Source organism: Mirounga angustirostris, unplaced genomic scaffold (genome assembly GCF_029215605.1).
Source record: "Mirounga angustirostris isolate CCGP_5_RB_7025 unplaced genomic scaffold, mMirAng1.0.hap1 SCAF_6, whole genome shotgun sequence".
Lineage (NCBI taxonomy): Eukaryota > Metazoa > Chordata > Mammalia > Carnivora > Phocidae > Mirounga > Mirounga angustirostris.
The window spans coordinates 148,960,709-148,977,848 of NW_026991714.1; the positions used below are offsets into that span (position 1 = coordinate 148,960,709).

The following is a 17,140-nucleotide window of genomic DNA, read 5'->3' on the forward strand; positions in this document are numbered from 1 at the left end:
TGTCAACAGGGCTCCTGCTTAATCCCCCAAACCTCCTCCTCATTCTGGGGCAATTCCTAGTGAGATGCGAGGCCTTCAGGATCCTAAACCTTGCTCTTCAGTTTCCTTGCTTCTCTCATGCCTGCTTTCCGGGGCTCCTGACCCGGGTGTCCTGGTGGTGAGAAGGTGGCAGAAGAGGGGTCAGAGGCCCCCGCCGGGCCACGACAGCGTTCTCACCGAACGTCATCCACAGCAGCTGCTCAGTTCATAACGCGGAATATAGAGCGGAGCGATACTTCCATTTTTGTAATAATTGCATTTATTTCCATTTTTGATAAAAACTAGTTAGTTCTTAACTCCCCAAACACACACTGGTAAATCATGAACATCATCAGCGTTGGAAGAGCAAATGGCAGAGTGGGAGCCACCGGGCCATTTTCAGCAACACAGCTTTGGTCCTGGGAGGAGGGGGCTGTGCAGAAAACACTGAAGTCACCTGTAATTTTTTCCCCCACCAATTCCGCTCTCATAGCTTCTGTGGAAATGGACTCTTTTTCTAAATGAAGAGAAGCACTCGGTGTGGGGTGTGGTCGTGAGGACGGCTCTGCCCACCCTGGGTCGCGGACACACAGACTGCACGCTCCCTTGTTCAGAGCACCCGCTTACTTCCAAGGTCAGCTTCCAGCATTACATGGCCAACACATCCAGAGAGTATTTAAACATACTGGGCGCTGACCCAAAGTGTGGACTACCGGCAGAAGTTGGGACTGATACTTAAAAACTGATAGATGTGGGTCCCAAAAATTTGATGAAGAAAAATAACCCCCTAGGATCTAGGCCCATGTGAACGTATAAGGCCTTTCTCTGTCTCGGTGGAAATGGTGGCGCAGTGGGTGGGTGGGTGGGGGGATCAGAAGCAAACGGTAAATTCCAAAGTGGAGAACTGAGGGGACTGTATCTAGTGGTTTATATCGCGTCGGTCACCCCTCCACGGTCTGCTGGCCCATTTCCTCAAGGGTTACTGTTTCTGTGTGGTTTGGGCAAGCAATTCAGGAAGCTATGTTTTCCTTTATGAAAAAAAAATCAAAAGTAAAGTAAGTGTTTCATATCATGAAGATAATGCTAAGTTTAATGGTTGATCCAGCGTTTGAAGTCATCCCAGGTCCAGGGAGTGGGTCAGCAGGGCAGCCTACGGTTAGACCGCGTTCCTTTGAAGGAGCTGGTCCAGTAATTGCTAGGGAAGCAGGAGACAAACACGTCAAGGTCAGGTTCAGCATCTGCATGCCACACACACCTGCTGGCGGCCAGGCCGTTACCTTTTTGAAGACTTCAGCACGCAGTCTGTTACTCTGTAAGATCACTCTTTTCTTTTGTTCTTCTTTTTTCTTTTTCACTTCCGGCAAGTTATTATAGATTCTGAAACAGATTCAGAAAACACGCTGAATGGTAGCGAGACACCATGTGCCTGGGGTGGATCTGTGTCCTGTCTTGTCAGCAGGCTCTTCCATTTCAAAGACAAGACCAGCTGCAGACGGGCCATCCCAGATCAGCGAGACGCCAAGACCCAGGGCTGCCCTGACAGTCTCCAGAACAGGCCGCCGAGGCAGGGACGGCGCCAACAGGCAGAGTTCCCCCCGCCCCCGCCCCACCGCCCCGGGACGAAGCTCAGAGGCCAGTTGTCTACTGGGCAGGCACTTCTCTGCCCCTCCACTCTCGGAGATAATTAATGACTTGCGTGCATCAAGTGGGAGATTCCAAACCGACTGCTTTCCCACTCTGTGTAAACTTGCCCCCGATAGATACCTTTTTGCTACATGTTTTTTTAAGCCTTCCTATGACTTAGAAAAGGAGCAGCAAATAAATGGAAGTAGCAGGAACTATACTGGAATAACACACACGTAAATGTGTGTTTACCTCTTAACCTGTTGCCTTCCTAAGTAAACTGCTTCCAGATACATCTCAGGCATAAGTATTGTGTTCTTGTCCTGGTGTAAAATTAGTAGGAGTTTCCAAGTTACAAGCAGGGACCAAGAGACCTTCTTCTGGACCCTTCTTTCCTACCTCTTAATAGAAACTGTGTCCGGATGCCAAATGATATTTCTGCAAGAATCCATAGACACGATGGAGGGACTGCAGCCTGAGCTTTGGGGTTGCCCTATTTATGGCACATGGACAAACACCTTTTTTTTTCATTTTCTCTCATGTCTGAAAGTCAGACAAAATCTGTTTATAGATTCTACCTTTAAAATAATAATTAACGGGGCGCTTGGGTGGCTCAGTTGGTGAAGCGACTGCCTTCGGCTCAGGTCATGATCCTGGAGTCCCGGGATCGAGTCCCGCATCGGGCTCCCTGCTCGGCAGGGAGTCTGCTCCTCTCTCTGACCCTCCTCCCTCTCATGCTGTCTCTCATTCTCTCTCTCTCAAATAAATAAATAAATCTTTAAAAAATAATAATAATAATAATTAACAAAGTATAAAAATATAAATGAGGACAATATTAGCAGGTGACATTATCTTGGTTATTGAGCTCGAGGCTAATCACCTGGCATAAATGTTCTCAATCCTCACAGCAGTTGAAAGAAGCATGTAATGTCCTCCGCAATACGACTGAGGAACGCAAGCCCCAGTGAGGTCAGGAGACTCTTGTAAAGTCCCTCAGCTGGCTAATGGTGGGCTGGGATTCGAACCTTGGACTCTCACTCTATGTAACACTGTCCCCCAACCACATAGTATAAAGTGTCTGCGAAATGCTTGTTCCATTGATATGGTTTGAATGAATCAATGAACACAGAGTTGCCATATCCAGGAACTATTCAAGAAAGGGCCCGGGAGAGGACCATAAGGAATCAGTAGGAAAGCTGAATGTCCCAAAGCTTCACAGTGGAAATCCCTTCAGATGCATAGAGACCATCTTCCTGATACTGACCATATGAATCATGTGGGCAGTTTCAGATACAAATGCTTAGGTCTCACTCCTGGAGCTTCTGATGCAGTATTTTGTTAAAAGGGCTTCCTAAATAAATTATGGTACACCCATATAAGGCACCACACAGCAGAGAGTTAAAGGCAATGAGGAAAATCTGTATCTGTATCTTTCGCCACAGAAAGACCTCACAGACATATTATAAAGCAAAAAAAGTAAGCTACGGAAAAATAATACATATAGTATGATCCCATTTATGAATAAAAATTAGATAACTGTTGATGTACAAATAAAAGTCTATTTTTCAGGCAGAGAGAAAGGCCGGGAAGGATACACAGAAGGCTGATAACTGTGGGTCTCTGGAGAAAGGACTGGGCCCAGGGAAATGTGGTGGGAGAGAAGACAGCCAGGAGGGACTTCAGCTTTATCTCTACTGTTTGAGTTTCTAAAATGAAAATGTGATTTAACAATACAACTAATAACAAAGAATACAGAAGAAAAGAAAGCTCCAGAGTGATTGTGGATGAGTGAGGTCTGAAAGCCAGGGTCAGAGCCCCCACCCAGGACTCAGAGTGAAAACCCAAGTACGGACTCCATCCAGGGGATGCACCGTAACCTAGCTCCTGCATCCTCCCTGAGCCTCCATTTCCTCTTTTGGAAAGCTGCGGGGTCAGCCATCCTGTCGACCCTGAATGCTGCGTTGAGATCTAGTATTTTAACTGCGAGTCTCTGTAATAACAGCTTTGGGTTTGGGGACTGGGAGGGGAAGATTTGGCTGAAATTTTTCAGTAAATTGAAAAAGGAATACTTCTGGCATGAGGTACACACAACTCTGCAAGTCTCAAACAGCAAGTCTGAAAACCCAGTGGACCCTCAGAACCCTCAGTTAGAAGGCCATGAATCAGGTCGCTAATGGGATGCTCCCCTTCTCATTTCCCCTCTTTGACTTATAAAGAGGCTCCTTGGGGCCCCTGGGTGGCTCAGTCGCTAAGCATCTGCCTTCGGCTCAGGTCATGATCCCAGGGTCCTGGGATCGAGCCCCGCATCGGGCTCCCTGATCAGCGGGAAGCCTGCTTCTCCCTCTCCCACTCCCCCTGCTTGTGTTCCCTCTCTTGCTGTGTCTCTCTCTGTCAAATAAATTAATAAAATCTTAAAAAAAAATTAAAAAAATAAAAAATAAATAAAGAGGCTCCTTGCAGATGATCAATGTTAGCCAATTATCATGGAAACGATCCTAAAAGCAGAGATTTTGTGCCTGGACTGTGGAGAAACATATTCCTCCCATTTCAGTAGTTTCTCTAAGCACACTATCAATTGGGTTTAATTATTATAGTTCCTCCCAGTGCTAGATACTTTATTATAAACTCATGACATTTTCTTGCATGAACTTGGCCAACATTGCTGAGGTATTACCTTCTGGTTAGGAGGCCAGGGCTCAGAAAGAATGACCGCCTTTGTGTGATCCGGTGGGTGAGAATTAGTAGGAGTCTAGAATAGCAACCAGCCAAGCAGAACAGGGAGAGTTTGCGGGAAGCAGAGCCGCCAAGCCGGCCGGGGACGGAGCGTCAGGAAGGCCAGCGTGTGGCCCTCTGTGGCTTTGCTGGCTCCCACATGCCATGGGCTCCCAAGTTTGGACTCCTCCCTGCAGGCTTTGCCACTGGCAAGGCCCTCAGGAGAAACCACCTCTCTCCTCCTCATAAAATCACCTTCAAAGGTGCCCAGTGACAAACAGCACCTGCCCACAGAGACGACGAGAGTGTGCAGAAGCATTCCCATTATGAGTCTGGGGATCTCTTAGAGACCAATTACTAGGTCGGTTCAGAATCCAAGACCCGCCACTTTCCTAAGGCTTTTCCAAGAACGGCATTAACATTCAGAGGTGCAATTGGACAGCTACACTTCTTTTAGCCAGCATTTCAAATTCACGGCCAAGAAGACCTCAGACATTAAAGGTGGACCTGGGAATAGTGACCCCTCTGGACAGCGCCTGGATGCAGAAGCCACCCCTCCCCTACCTCTCCCCACATTTTTCGACCTCACACAATAACCAAATACCTTTTAGATCGCATGTGCATCTCCTTCTCTGAAATGTATCTTTCTTTGGGTTTGAACAAGTTATCTGGAATGAAATAGAAAGAGGATTAATTTCAGAAAGTATGGATATCGCACATTTCTAGAGAAACACTGTGGTGGACTTAGTACACACTTTGTTATTGATCCTTAGTCAATAGGATCAATAGTGTAAGCCCCAACCTGCTACAGATACTGCAGGACTCGGTAGACACTCCTACACCAGAAACGCTTATATTGAAATTGACAACCAACAGATTGGTCTTGACAATAAATACAGGCATGAAGTACAAGGCTGGCATCTAAAATACTTTGCAGACAGTGACCCTTCTGCGTGCTTCAGGTAGTAACTATTACAGTGTGCTCTGCAGGGAGGATGCAGGAGCTAGGTTACGGTGCATCCCCTGGATGGAGTCCGTACTTGGGTTTTCACTCTGAGTCCTGGGTGGGGGCTCTGACCCTGGCTTTCAGACCTCACTAAACTGTGTTTCAGGGTCACCCTGGGTGCAGGGCTCTGGGGGTCAGGTGGAAGATCTCCACACTAGGTTCCTGGTGCCTCTGAGGACAAGGAAATCTCCCAGCTATCCCCAGAGCATTTTGAGAGCAGAAGTGGACACTCACAACCGGGACCCTCCATCAGGGACACTCAACCTCTGCATCCATTCTCACAGAGGACTAGCTCTTTCCCAGTCAGAAAATGCAATGGACAGCAACATAGGAAAAATGTCTGTCTAGTGTACCTTGAGAAAGTACACGCGGCTGAAAATCACTATGAGTCCGGAATGTTTTCCAACGTGAGTACATATTACTAATCACAGTGATGTTTATAGATGGCACACTTAGAAATAGTATGTATTTTTTAAAAATAGTGTGCATACCCTTTTGTAATAACTCAAATTCCCACAAGGCTCTCAGCCCTATAGACTGGCCAAGAGCCTGTCACACAAAAATGCTCTTGGGGTATGTGTTGCATGGAGTGCATCTGAGAAGCTGCCACACTTTCTGGAACACCTGTAGGTGACCAGTTCACCTCCACCACTGAGCATAAGCAAATAGACAACTCAGCATCCTAGCTAAGCATCACAGAGTTGACATGGGCTCCCTGTGATCCCCAGTGAAGACCCCATGTATTTCCATTAATCTCTCCACATCAGCCTGTCCCCTCATTCAGCACTCCAGTGGAGCCACACAAGACTTTCGGGCTTGCAGAATTATCCATGAATATACACGAAGGTGGGGTAGAGACAGGGAAACTAACAAATTTCTCCCCACTGGAGAAACAAAACACAGCTATGGATTTACAAACTGGAAACAATACAGTGGCTGAGCTTGTATTCTGTCTAGTTATTTAACATAAAAGAAAAAAATGGCACCATTACTTAACTTCAAAGACAAGGTTCAAAGGAGAAGTAGGAGACAGGAACAAAAAAAAATCAATAGAATTTTCCCAGCTAAAGGAAAATGTCCTTCGCGTTTGGAAAGGCATGAGAGAAAGGAGCAGTCAACACCACCGTGAAGATTTCCAAGATGCCTCCCAGTGCACACTCTTGGTTTTCACTCCTGCTAGGACCAGCCCGGAGTGGAGAGCCTTGATGGGGGCGCCTGGGTGGCTCAGTCGGTTAAGCGTCTGCCTTCAGTTCAGGTCATGATCCCAGGGTCCTGGGATTGAGCCCCACTTGAGGGCTCCCTGCTCAGCGGGGAGCCTACTTCTCCCTCTCCTCCCCATCTCTGTCTCTCTGTCTCTCATAAATAAATAAAATCAAGAAAGAAAGAAGAAAGAAAGAAAAGAAAGAAAAGAAAGAAAAGAAAGAAAAGAAAGAAAAGAAAGAAAGAAAGAAAGATCCTGATGACTTTCCCAGAGAAATGGGGTGCCACCTTAAGGCAGCCAGGTCTTGGGAAAGTAGTTCTGTGACTGCTTGAAGACTCCTACTCAGGCAAGGAGAAGGAACCTCTCCAAAAAAATTAGACCCAAGCCCGGATTAGCATTCTTCAGGAGCTACTCAAGATTAGGGTGCAGCCAACCCAGACAGATAATGGTGCTCTAAAGGAATAAAAATGTTACAAACATAGTTTGTATCTTAATCCAATTGTATGTGGTCTACTTTGGGAAATTAGATTTTTTTTTTTTTAAGTTTGTTTCTTTAGAACACCTGATACCACAATGAAGCTTTGGTTTTATTTCCAAGAGAAAACAAAAGCAAATGTGAGCTCTTTGGCACCTCCACTGTTTTGTTTTCTGAACTCTTCGTGGCCTGCTGTGCTTCAGCAGAAATTTAAATTCGGGGCAGAGACGCCCATATTAGGTGCCAAACAAGCAGGTCTGCATCCAAGACGGCCAGCCTCACCCCAGCTGGTGCTCCTTGGTTGCTGACTCTTGAGTTTTTGTAACACCACCAAACCCGTCTGATGAGTAGTGAGACCTTTCTGGTGAGGAGGAAGGAGAGAAGCAGCGGTTCTACCCTCCTGGAGGGAGGCTCCCAACCTCCCCGGAGCAAATGGAACCCTCTCTGGCATTTGGAGGAGAGAATGGCATGGGACGGGGAAGGGAACGGCGTGTCAGACTTGAGGGGTCTGCGTTACTATTTATAACAATACTCCTAGCGTTTATTGGATGCTTCCCTACGTGATCTTCATACCAACCCTGTGACATGCAAACGATTTTTTATTATTTTAGGATTGGGGAACCCTGAGTTCAAAGGGCTGTTTCCTGGGACACCTGGGTGGCTCAGTTGGTTAAGCCTCTGCCTTCGGCTCAGGTCATGATCTCAGGGTCCTGAGATCAAGTCCCACGTCGGGCTCCCTACTCAGGAGGGAGCCTGCTTCTCCCTCTGCCTGCCGCTCCCCCCACTTGTGCTCTCTCTCTCTTTGATAAATAAATAAAATCTTAAAACAAAAAAACAAAAAAAACAAAGGGCTGTTTCCTGTTCAGACTCATGAAGTGAACGAGTGAGTGGCAGAGCTGGGTGTCAAGCTGAGATAGCCCAGCCCTGTCCTCACATTCTCTTCCCCTCAGAACATGGACACCCACTCGTACTGCAGAATCCATATTTTGGGCACCCTGGTGAGCGCTAGTCCACTTTCCAGGAGACCAACCCCAAATTTACTTATTTTATAATCCTTCCTCCTACATCTAATGAGCAACTCCTGTATCACCAGGGGATGCTCAGAAGAAAAAAAAAATAGGTAAGATCCTGCCACCGTGAACTTCATTTGTTGGGGGATCAGATAATTAACAAAGAAGAAAAAAAAATAGGTAAGACCCTACCACCGTGAACTTTGTTTGTTGGGGGGAGGGGGGATCAGATAATTAACAAACTGGCTACAACATATCAGGCAAGTGCTTTGAAGGAATCGAAACAGGCCCACGTAGTAAAGGGGGACTGGGGTGGTCAGGAGGGCCCTTCAGGGGAGGAGGTATTTATTTATTTATTTTTAAAGATTTTCTTTCTTTCTTTAACAGAGCATGGGGTATCGAGTTCCGATACCCCATTCTTTAACAGAGCGAGACACAGCGAGAGAGGGAACACAAGCATGGGGCGTGGGAGAGGGAGAAGCAGGCTTCCCACTAAGCAGGGAGCCCGATGTGGGGCTCAATCCAGGAGGAGGTATTTAAAGCACAACCCAAATGACCAAGGGACCAGCCGTGGGAGGAACTGGAGCTGGGGGGGTGGGTAGGGGGAAACAATGAGGGCCACACTGGATACAGAGTGAGGGAGCGAAGGAATGAGGCTCGAGGCAAAGTCAGGCCAGCAGGTGACACAAGATCAAAGACAGCAACATTCTCCACCCAGGTATGCTTGACAACCACCTGGGGACGTTGACCGCGATGCAGGCACTGGAAACGTGAACCAGAATCTCCAGACTACGCCACTGTGTACCAAGACTGCAAACCATCCGAATTGGGTTATGTAAGCCTGTTGAAGGAGTTTTCCTTCAGAGTAAGAGAGATGGAGACTAGAGATGGCCGTGCTCAGAGGGCGAAGTGGGGGGACTCCAGCCTCACCAACACTGCCCGTGTGCAAAGTGAGCTGTGGGCTGGGAGAAAAGGATCGGGATGACTCCCAGACTGCAGGCCGGAGCGACCACTCATTTGCTGACCTCTTTGGTGCTCTGCAGTAGAGACACAAAGGTAACTAAGACTAAGGGCTCAAAGCCCAGGGTGAGAGCCACATAAGTAAGGCCTTTGGGTGCCAGGACCAAGGGTCTGCATGGGGTGGAGGGCTCCTGGGGGAGTGGTCAGCCCTCCGGGGGAGGAGCCATGCCGGGGAGACTTTGCAGCCGGAGGCAGCTGAGCTGAATCTCAAAAAAGACAGACAGCGGGCTGGAGGAAGGGTGACCCCAGGGGAGAAATGCAGCAGGGCCACTGGGACCTGCCTGCAGCAAGAGATGGTTCTCCAAGCACACATATGTGCAACAGGACCCAATGGGACCTCATTTCAAGGAACAGAAACCATCCTGCATGCGCTTTGTTCAAAAATACAGCAAAATCACATCTATCAATTCGCTGTGAAGGAAATTCTTCCTTTATGAAATTAGAGTGGTGAGAACAATATTCAGCCTGCTTATTGGTCTTTTATGGATTTTCCTTGAAGCGTTGTTATTCCAATTCACAGAGAGCAAAGGGAACCATGGTTGTACTTACCTCTCGTTAATGTTCAAATAGAAGAGGTTTGAGGCTTGTTTTCAGTTTTTTCAATAAAATTACTAAAGTAAATTGCGCATTTATGTATTTCTGGAAAATCCTTTTTTCCCGCCTGAATCTGTTGTGTGTGTCTGGCTCATGATTGTATCCAAGCCCCAGGGCCTGTTGATAATTTAATTTGGCAAAGCCAGACATGCTTAAGCCCTTGCCTCTTTCAAAGTCAGCCAATAACCAGCTACCAAGATTTTGGTGCCTCTGAGGCTGCTCTGGGCGAGTAGCTGAGCAAAAGCTGAGTCCCGATACCCCGTCGATCTCTGTAAACACACGTGAGTGTTTATTAACGACCCTCACCTGCTTCATGTGTGAACACACACATCTACACCCATTCGGTGTCGCCAGGAAGCAGCAAGGGTCACCTAGATGCCAGCATGATTGGTTGTTTGGGGGGCTGGGGTTCTTCTCCCTCCACACAGAGCCCTATCTACAGCTCTGATTGCAAAGCTTCATTTTCCCTGTTGAACAAGTAATCTAAATGATAATCAAGTTCACCCTGGATTTATTACTACAATGCCCTCCCAGAAGCACATTCTCTGCAGTCACCCTGAGCACTTTGAAGAATCCTTCAGGTACTTGCTTCCCCCACCTTAGAAATACCAAAACCAAGAGATGCCTGTTGGAGAGAATCCAGCAGGGAGACAACAAACCACTTTGGAGTGTAGATACCAAGTCTACACCTCTCAGCATCTTCTATTAAAGACTGGGCCTCCCAAAAGGAATGCAGATGAGGTGTGGATTTGGGGGGATAATCTCCGAAGTTTGTCCCCTATAAAAGGACCCCGATATCTGTGTATTCTGAGATCAAAAGGCCCTCCACTATGCCAGCTTCAGAGCCAAGGAGCAGCTGAGCATCCTGTCACTGGAGTAATTACATCATGGTTTTGAAGAGTTAAATCCAATTACTTGCACATGATTTCTATTCAGCTCACTTTAGTGGGACCTCTAATTTATTGGACATAGGCAAGAGCAGAGTGGTCTAGCTTGGACTAATTAGCCCTCCAGAAATTAAATGGTACACATTGCACTGTGGAAAGGCTTTTGGGTTGTCTGCCTCTGAAGTGCTCTTGTGATGATAAAATCTGGTGCTGGATAAACATTCTCATTTTTCTCAGATCGCTTCGAGCCTTCTGGGGAATCCCGCTCTGAATGACAGTTCCACCTGGTAGGCAGCCTGCTCCCGGGGCCTGGAAGGTGGTAGACACAGCAGAAATGCTGGCATTGATGTGAAAATGATGTTCTTGCCAATTACCACCCAGCTACACAAGAGAGATGCTGATGTCAAAGTTTTGGAAATGTAGCGAGGCTCTCAGATCCTTCAGGTGAAGGCATACACCATTAAGAAATGAAGAATAGGGCGCCTGGGTGGCTCAGTCATTAAGTATCTGCCTTTGGCTCAGGTCATGATCCCAGGGTCCTGGGATTGAGCCCCACATCGGGCTCCCTGCTCAGCGCGGAGTCTGCTTCTCTCTCCCTCTGCTGCACCCACCCCCCACCCCGCTCATTTTCTCTGTCAAATAATTTTTTTTTAAATCTTTAAAAATTTTTTTTAAAAAAAGAAAAGAAATGAAGAATAAACCAGAGGTCTCCAGGGATATCTATTTCTCTGTTTGCATGCTCAATTTGAGAAGTAAAGTATGAAGTCTCCTGGTTAAAGAAGTGACTTGATCTCTTCATGGAGAGCTCAGCTCCTGATCAGAGATTCATCCTCAAGTTTAGAGCCGGGGCAGGGGCGGTGGTGGTGACAACGGGCCCACCAAGAACACCAGCAACCCATGAGACTCCCCGCAGATCTTCATAATGGGAGAGCCCTTGATGCGCATGGGCAGACGGGGCCTGGGGATGGCAACTTCAGCTCCCCCAGCTAGAGGAACCAGATCCCCAAGTCCAACATGTCTATGAAGAGCATTTTTGGAGAGAAATGCAGTCTTTATGCAATCCCTGGTTCTATCCTGCTCTCAGACCAAGAGCAGCTGCTCAAGCCCCTCCTTCCCCATTTCCTCGGGGTCTTTTCCTATGTGATTCTAGACTTGGTTTTCAGCTGTCTGCCAGGCCAGCTCTCTTCCCAAGTGGCACTGAACCCCTAGAGGACAAGGGTGGGGGGGATTTCTTCTACCCTTTTTGCTTCCTCATCTCCTCCCCGCCCCCATGCCCCTGGCTCCTTTCCATCCACACTCCATCCCTATGGCCAAAGACAACAAATGTTAATATTTCTTGTATTATCTGGTTACTCCTCAAAGACCCAGTAAAGGACAAAGGGGTCCAAGGCTCTCTGCTAGCTCTCATAAAAGCCACGGGGACCGCAAAAGAAGGCGAGCCTGTATCAGTCACACCTCTCCTCGGAATCGCTCCTACCCAAGCTCTTGGCACAGGCAAGGACTCTCCTTCTCCTATTATTTCACGCTGTCGCATTTGTGACATACTTTCCAAAGGGACTGTGACTGGCTCCTTTCCTCTGATGGACTTTGTGCTGGGTACCAGCATGATGGCATTGTTACAGATGCCAACGGAACCTACACGGAAGACAGGTTAGGCAGGGTCTGTCAATGGACAAGCTTTCAATGAGGCAAAGCCAACCACAGGATCGTGAAGTTGGCACCAATCTCTACTGCCCAGAGGTGCCCAGGAACCTCAACCCTTGCTTCCTGGCACTGCTAGACCAAAGGGATACAAGTAAGGAGAGTAAGACCTCTTTTCTACAGTCCCAGGTTTCTGTGGGAAATGGCAGACTTAAACTCCAGTTGGGGGTTCCTTAGCAAAGCATGGTAGATATTTCCATAAGCAAAGATTCCTAGAGCAATATTTTCAAAGTGGACTCTCAAGAATTGGATAAAAGCATTTCAAGGTCAAAAAAAGTTTAGGGGAAATAAGGTCAAACAAAGGTTAGCAGTCTTCACGGTTGCACAACTTATCAGTGCCTTTAAACAGTTATAATCATAGGGGCGCCTGGGTGGCTCAGTCGTTAAGCGTCTGCCTTCGGCTCAGGTCATGATCCCAGCGTCCTGGGATTGAGCCCCGCATCAGGCTCCCTGCTCCGAGGGAAGCCTGCTTCTCCCTCTACCAGTCCCCCCTGCTTGTGTTCCCTCTCTCGCTATGCCTCTCTCTGTCAAATAAATAAAATCTTAAAGAAGTTATAATCATCAGTTTTCAAAGTTATTATTTGTAGCTATAGAATAGGATTTAATCTATCCTAAAAAGAAAACCTGGTGTATTTTCCCCACATTTTAAAAAAATGTGTTTGTGTTAAATGGCAAGTTTAAATTACTCATTTAAAGGAACTTTAACAATGGCTCAAATCACCCACTTCACCATAAAACAGCAACAGTTAGTGAAAGTCTGAAAGATTAACTGTTGATATGAGAGTCATTGTTTGCTCCAATTCCAGGGTTTGCCAGCATTTTTTAGAGAACCACAAAATATGGTGATTTACAGATGATGAATAAACTTTCCTTCTCATTGCCAAGTAGATTTATATCCTCAGTGTCACTGCAAGGTTTACTACTGAGCTGCATTGTGAGATAAAAGGGAAATCATTTGGAAAATAAAATCCAGGCAATTGGGAAAAGGAATCTCCCATAAAATTAGTTTTTCCTACCATTCTGCAATTCCTGTTTCCACCTTGAACGATTTTAATTGGAAATAACACTGTCCTTCTAACCAACAGACGTAAACTGGTCTTTTCTTTCCATGTTTTTTTTTAGGAAAAAACACAATACCTTTATCATGGGCCTGTGAAGGATACCATAATAGTATACGTGTAAATATCTTTGAATCAGGGAAATAGACTTTTAGCTAAATCATGCCACTGTTTTCTTTGCAGGCTGATGAAGTAACAATTACTTTTATCTGATAAGCACATTAAAAAATTCCTTTGTGAGTGATATTGGGAGAACTACCTCCAAATATTTATTCAGATGTTTTATGGGAAAACATTCACAAGATCAGACCAGGCAATAATAGGGACAATACGGCCGGGGCTCAGCTAGCTGCATGATGAACAGCACATTTTTATTACTGCGATGACTTCCCTGCCATCTCATATCTGCTGGGTCACTTCTCCAGCTCAATGCTCTGGGAATGCAAATTCATTTTAATACTTGCTCCAGCCAAGATCATCAGTCTGAAGGCAGATCTGCTGGAGGAGGAATTCTGCAGTGCCTTCCGGAGAATTCCGTTCCTCTACTAGTCCGTGATCTGAATGGCTCTGACTTGGATCACCTTGGGAAGTGTGGATAATGCAATTCAGATGAATTCAGTCTGTTTTGCTACATGAGCAGGGCTGCCCAGAGTGGTTTAGTGCAGCGCGGGCCCATTGGCGCTTACAATCTAGGGAGACTTTACTAGCATCCCCACCTGACCATAATCCAAAGCGGAGAAGCTAAGAAGGTAGGGGATCCAAAGAGATACAAGCGTCATGAGCACTCAAATGGAAGAGGAAGGGGGCAGGGGACTGGATGGGAGTAACAGGGAGAACTTCGTGGAAGAAGGGGATATTCCTCATGGGTTTTCTACACATTCGCAGGTTAGGGGGGACAACCTGGGAGGGCTACGAGGAGAATCCCGACAGGCAGAGAAGAAACAGCTGAGACAGAAGGACAGCAGCCTGGGCTGTGAGCATTGCCAGGTTCCCGACGGGCTGCCACTAGCAACCATGATTCATAAAGAGCGAAGCACTCTACACCACACAGAGTAGGTCAGGCATTACGGGAAGCAGAAGGAATGGCCTTGGGAGTAAGAGGTAAGGAAGAGGCTGGACTTAGGCTGGGCCGGTGAGGTGAGGCAGGATTCTGTAGGGCAGAGACAAGGAGAAACAGATAAAGCTTCTATCAGGTGGTTTAGGGGCCCTGACTTAAGGAAGGACAGCTAAGGAGACCAGCTGGGGAGGGTGGGGGTGGGCAGAGTCAGGCTGGGAAGGGTCCAGGTCACAAGGTGGGGATGAAATCCAGGGGGGCTCTGGGCTGGACTCCCAGCGATGAAGAGGGCGAGGCTGGGGAGCTGCAGCGGGAACTGACTAGAGCCACACGCTGGTCAGCGGAGGATAGTGAGGGATGCCTACACCTGTGGGTACAGAGCCACCTGCTCCCAGCAGGCGCTGTACCACCTCCACCTGAGGGTGCTATACCTACCGCTCTCTGTTCACCCCGCCCAGACTCATTCCGTAAGGCAGAAGCATGACTAATTCTGAAACATCCCAATTCCCAGGTTAGGGTCGGCCTTTGAACACCACCAACCCCCGGGCCCCTGGGAGCTGTGTAGGGATGACGGGGAAGGCTTGCCTACAGCCCAGTAACTGTCGTGGAGTGAGCAGGGAGAGTCCTCACGTGGGAAGGCGTGGGGGGGGGGGGGGCCCTGAGACTGCAGAGCCCATAACCTCAGAGACCGCACGCGAAGCCTGCCTCTCGCCTTCCTCCTTCCGCTGCCCTGGCTCTCACCTTCTCTCCTCCACAATGCAGCAGTCACCACACTCTACTGACGCTGCCACCTCAAAACCCATCCCATCTGTCACCATCCTGCATCCCACCGCCCTGCCCGAGGCCTGCCCATCCTGTCCTGCCTGGAGCCACTCTTGCCTCAGCTCTTGACCTCAGGATAAGGCTAAATTTGGAAGCAGCGTTTATAATCCCTGTTAGCCCTCCTGGGCTCACCTGCGGCCCCTCTGGCTCGCCCTCGGCCCCCCACTGTGCAGTGCAGTCCGAGCTGAACAGACATCCTCACGCCCCCGCATCCCGTCCCCCCCCCACCACCCTGCACCACGATGGGCTGGCGCAGCCTCACCCCCGTGCGGTTTGGAGGTCTCCCCAGCAGAAGCCTTCCACCAGCCCCAAGTGCTGCTTCTACCTGTGTGCTTTCCCCACGAGGTGCTTTCCCCACCAGGGACTGTTCCTCACAGTGAGTTCTCAAGAAAGGCCTGCTCCGTGATGGATGAGAAAGCTCTCGGGTCACTGCCCTGGGCACGCAAGGGTGGCCCAGATGGCTCTGGGCAAGGACAGAGACGTACCCGTGTACGGACTTTGGGAATTTAAGCTACAGCTGGTGAGACAGTTAAAGACAGGCGGGCGGTAGACAGGACCTTTATCAGCTACTTCCTAGTCTCTCTGTCGTCTCAGTTGGTCCTGCAAATCCCCATCTACAAACAGGGAGCCCAGTGAACTCACACACACGTGCATGCATGCACGTACATGCGTGTCCCTGCCCTGAGCCTTGAAAACCACTCAGAATTCAAGAGTCAACAAGCAGCAGAGTTGGCCCCCTGGCCCTCGCTGTCATCGTCCCGGCAGCCCCTGCCCGGCGAGGCATTCGTCAGCCACCAGAGTGCCCACCTGCGCTGAAGACGAGACTGCTGGACAGACCCTGATGATGGGTGGCAGCTAGCACAGTTCAGAAAGCAGACCCATCTTCCTTCGAACGGACATCTTGATGCTGTAGCCGGAGCTCGTTCACGCATTTGATTTATTAACAAATTTAGCATGTAAGAAAAACATCTGCATTTCGCTTTTATCATCTTGCCAGCAGACAGGCTGAAGACAAGATGTGTACTGTAGACTTGTTTAATGGGGCCCTAAACACTCCCTTCTCCCTTGCCCCAGCTTACATGAGGCTCCGGTTTCAGAAGTTGTCTGCTTTAACTGACCTAACACAAACAAACAGGAGCATAAAGCTCTCATCGACACATAAATACTGCAGGGACCGGCAGAGTGGCCATAAAGTCCCTGCCCCAAAGTCCTGGCCACAGCATCCTACATGCTGGGGCTACCTCAGAACTGGGGGGACAAAAAGGTACCTTGGTTATTTAAAACTACTGACTGGGTCTGATCACACTTTATTATAGACGAGTTGAAGATGTTCATTTAAAGTGAACTTCATTTAAAGATTTCATTGAATGTGAGCTTGTGAGGAGATCTGCTTAGGGGAAAACGCCACGGTTGGACAATGTAGTGGGTAGAATTATGTCTCCCCAAAAAGACATGTTCAAGTCCTCACCCCACAACCCAACCTGTGATCGTGACTTAACTTGGAAACAGGGTCTTTGCAGATGCATGTGAGTTAGAATGGTTCATACTGGATGAGGGTGGGCCCTGATCCCGTGACTGGTGTCCTTCTCAGATGAGGAAATTTGAACACAAAGACACACAGACAAGGGGAGGCGGCCACGTGAAGATGGAGGCGGAGAACGCGGTGATACATCTGTAAGCCAAGGAACGCCAAAGACTGCCAGAAGCCACCAGAAGCGAGGACGCCCAGGCAGAGCATGAATTCTCCCTCTGAGCCGCCAGGAAAAAAACCAACCATTTAGACACCTTCATTTTGGATTTTTGGCCCTTGGACTCTGAGAGAATAAATTTCTATTATTTTAGCCTCCCGGCCTGTGGTCACTTGTTAAAGCAGCCCTAGGCAGAACCAACAGGCATCTCTCTAATATTGGTGATGATGGTAATTCTGGAGGATTTGGCACCCACCGTGTGGCATAGCTG

At 48.1% G+C, this 17,140-nt stretch overlaps 1 protein-coding gene across 2 annotated transcripts in view; it reads right to left on the bottom strand.

The window, feature by feature from the left end:
* Positions 1-281: 281 nt before the first annotated feature.
* Positions 282-17,140, bottom strand: part of CUNH10orf90 (chromosome unknown C10orf90 homolog) — a 220,397-nt gene continuing 203,538 nt past the window's right edge. For both annotated transcript variants that reach the window (XM_045876318.3, XM_045876317.3), the window contains 3 exons: positions 4,958-5,021; positions 1,296-1,395; positions 282-1,213 (listed from right to left, as the gene is read on the bottom strand). In XM_045876318.3, coding sequence (XP_045732274.2) covers positions 1,175-1,213; positions 1,296-1,395; positions 4,958-5,021 — 203 coding nt within the window. In that variant the 3' untranslated portion in view covers positions 282-1,174. The remainder of the gene's footprint in view (positions 1,214-1,295; positions 1,396-4,957; positions 5,022-17,140) is intronic.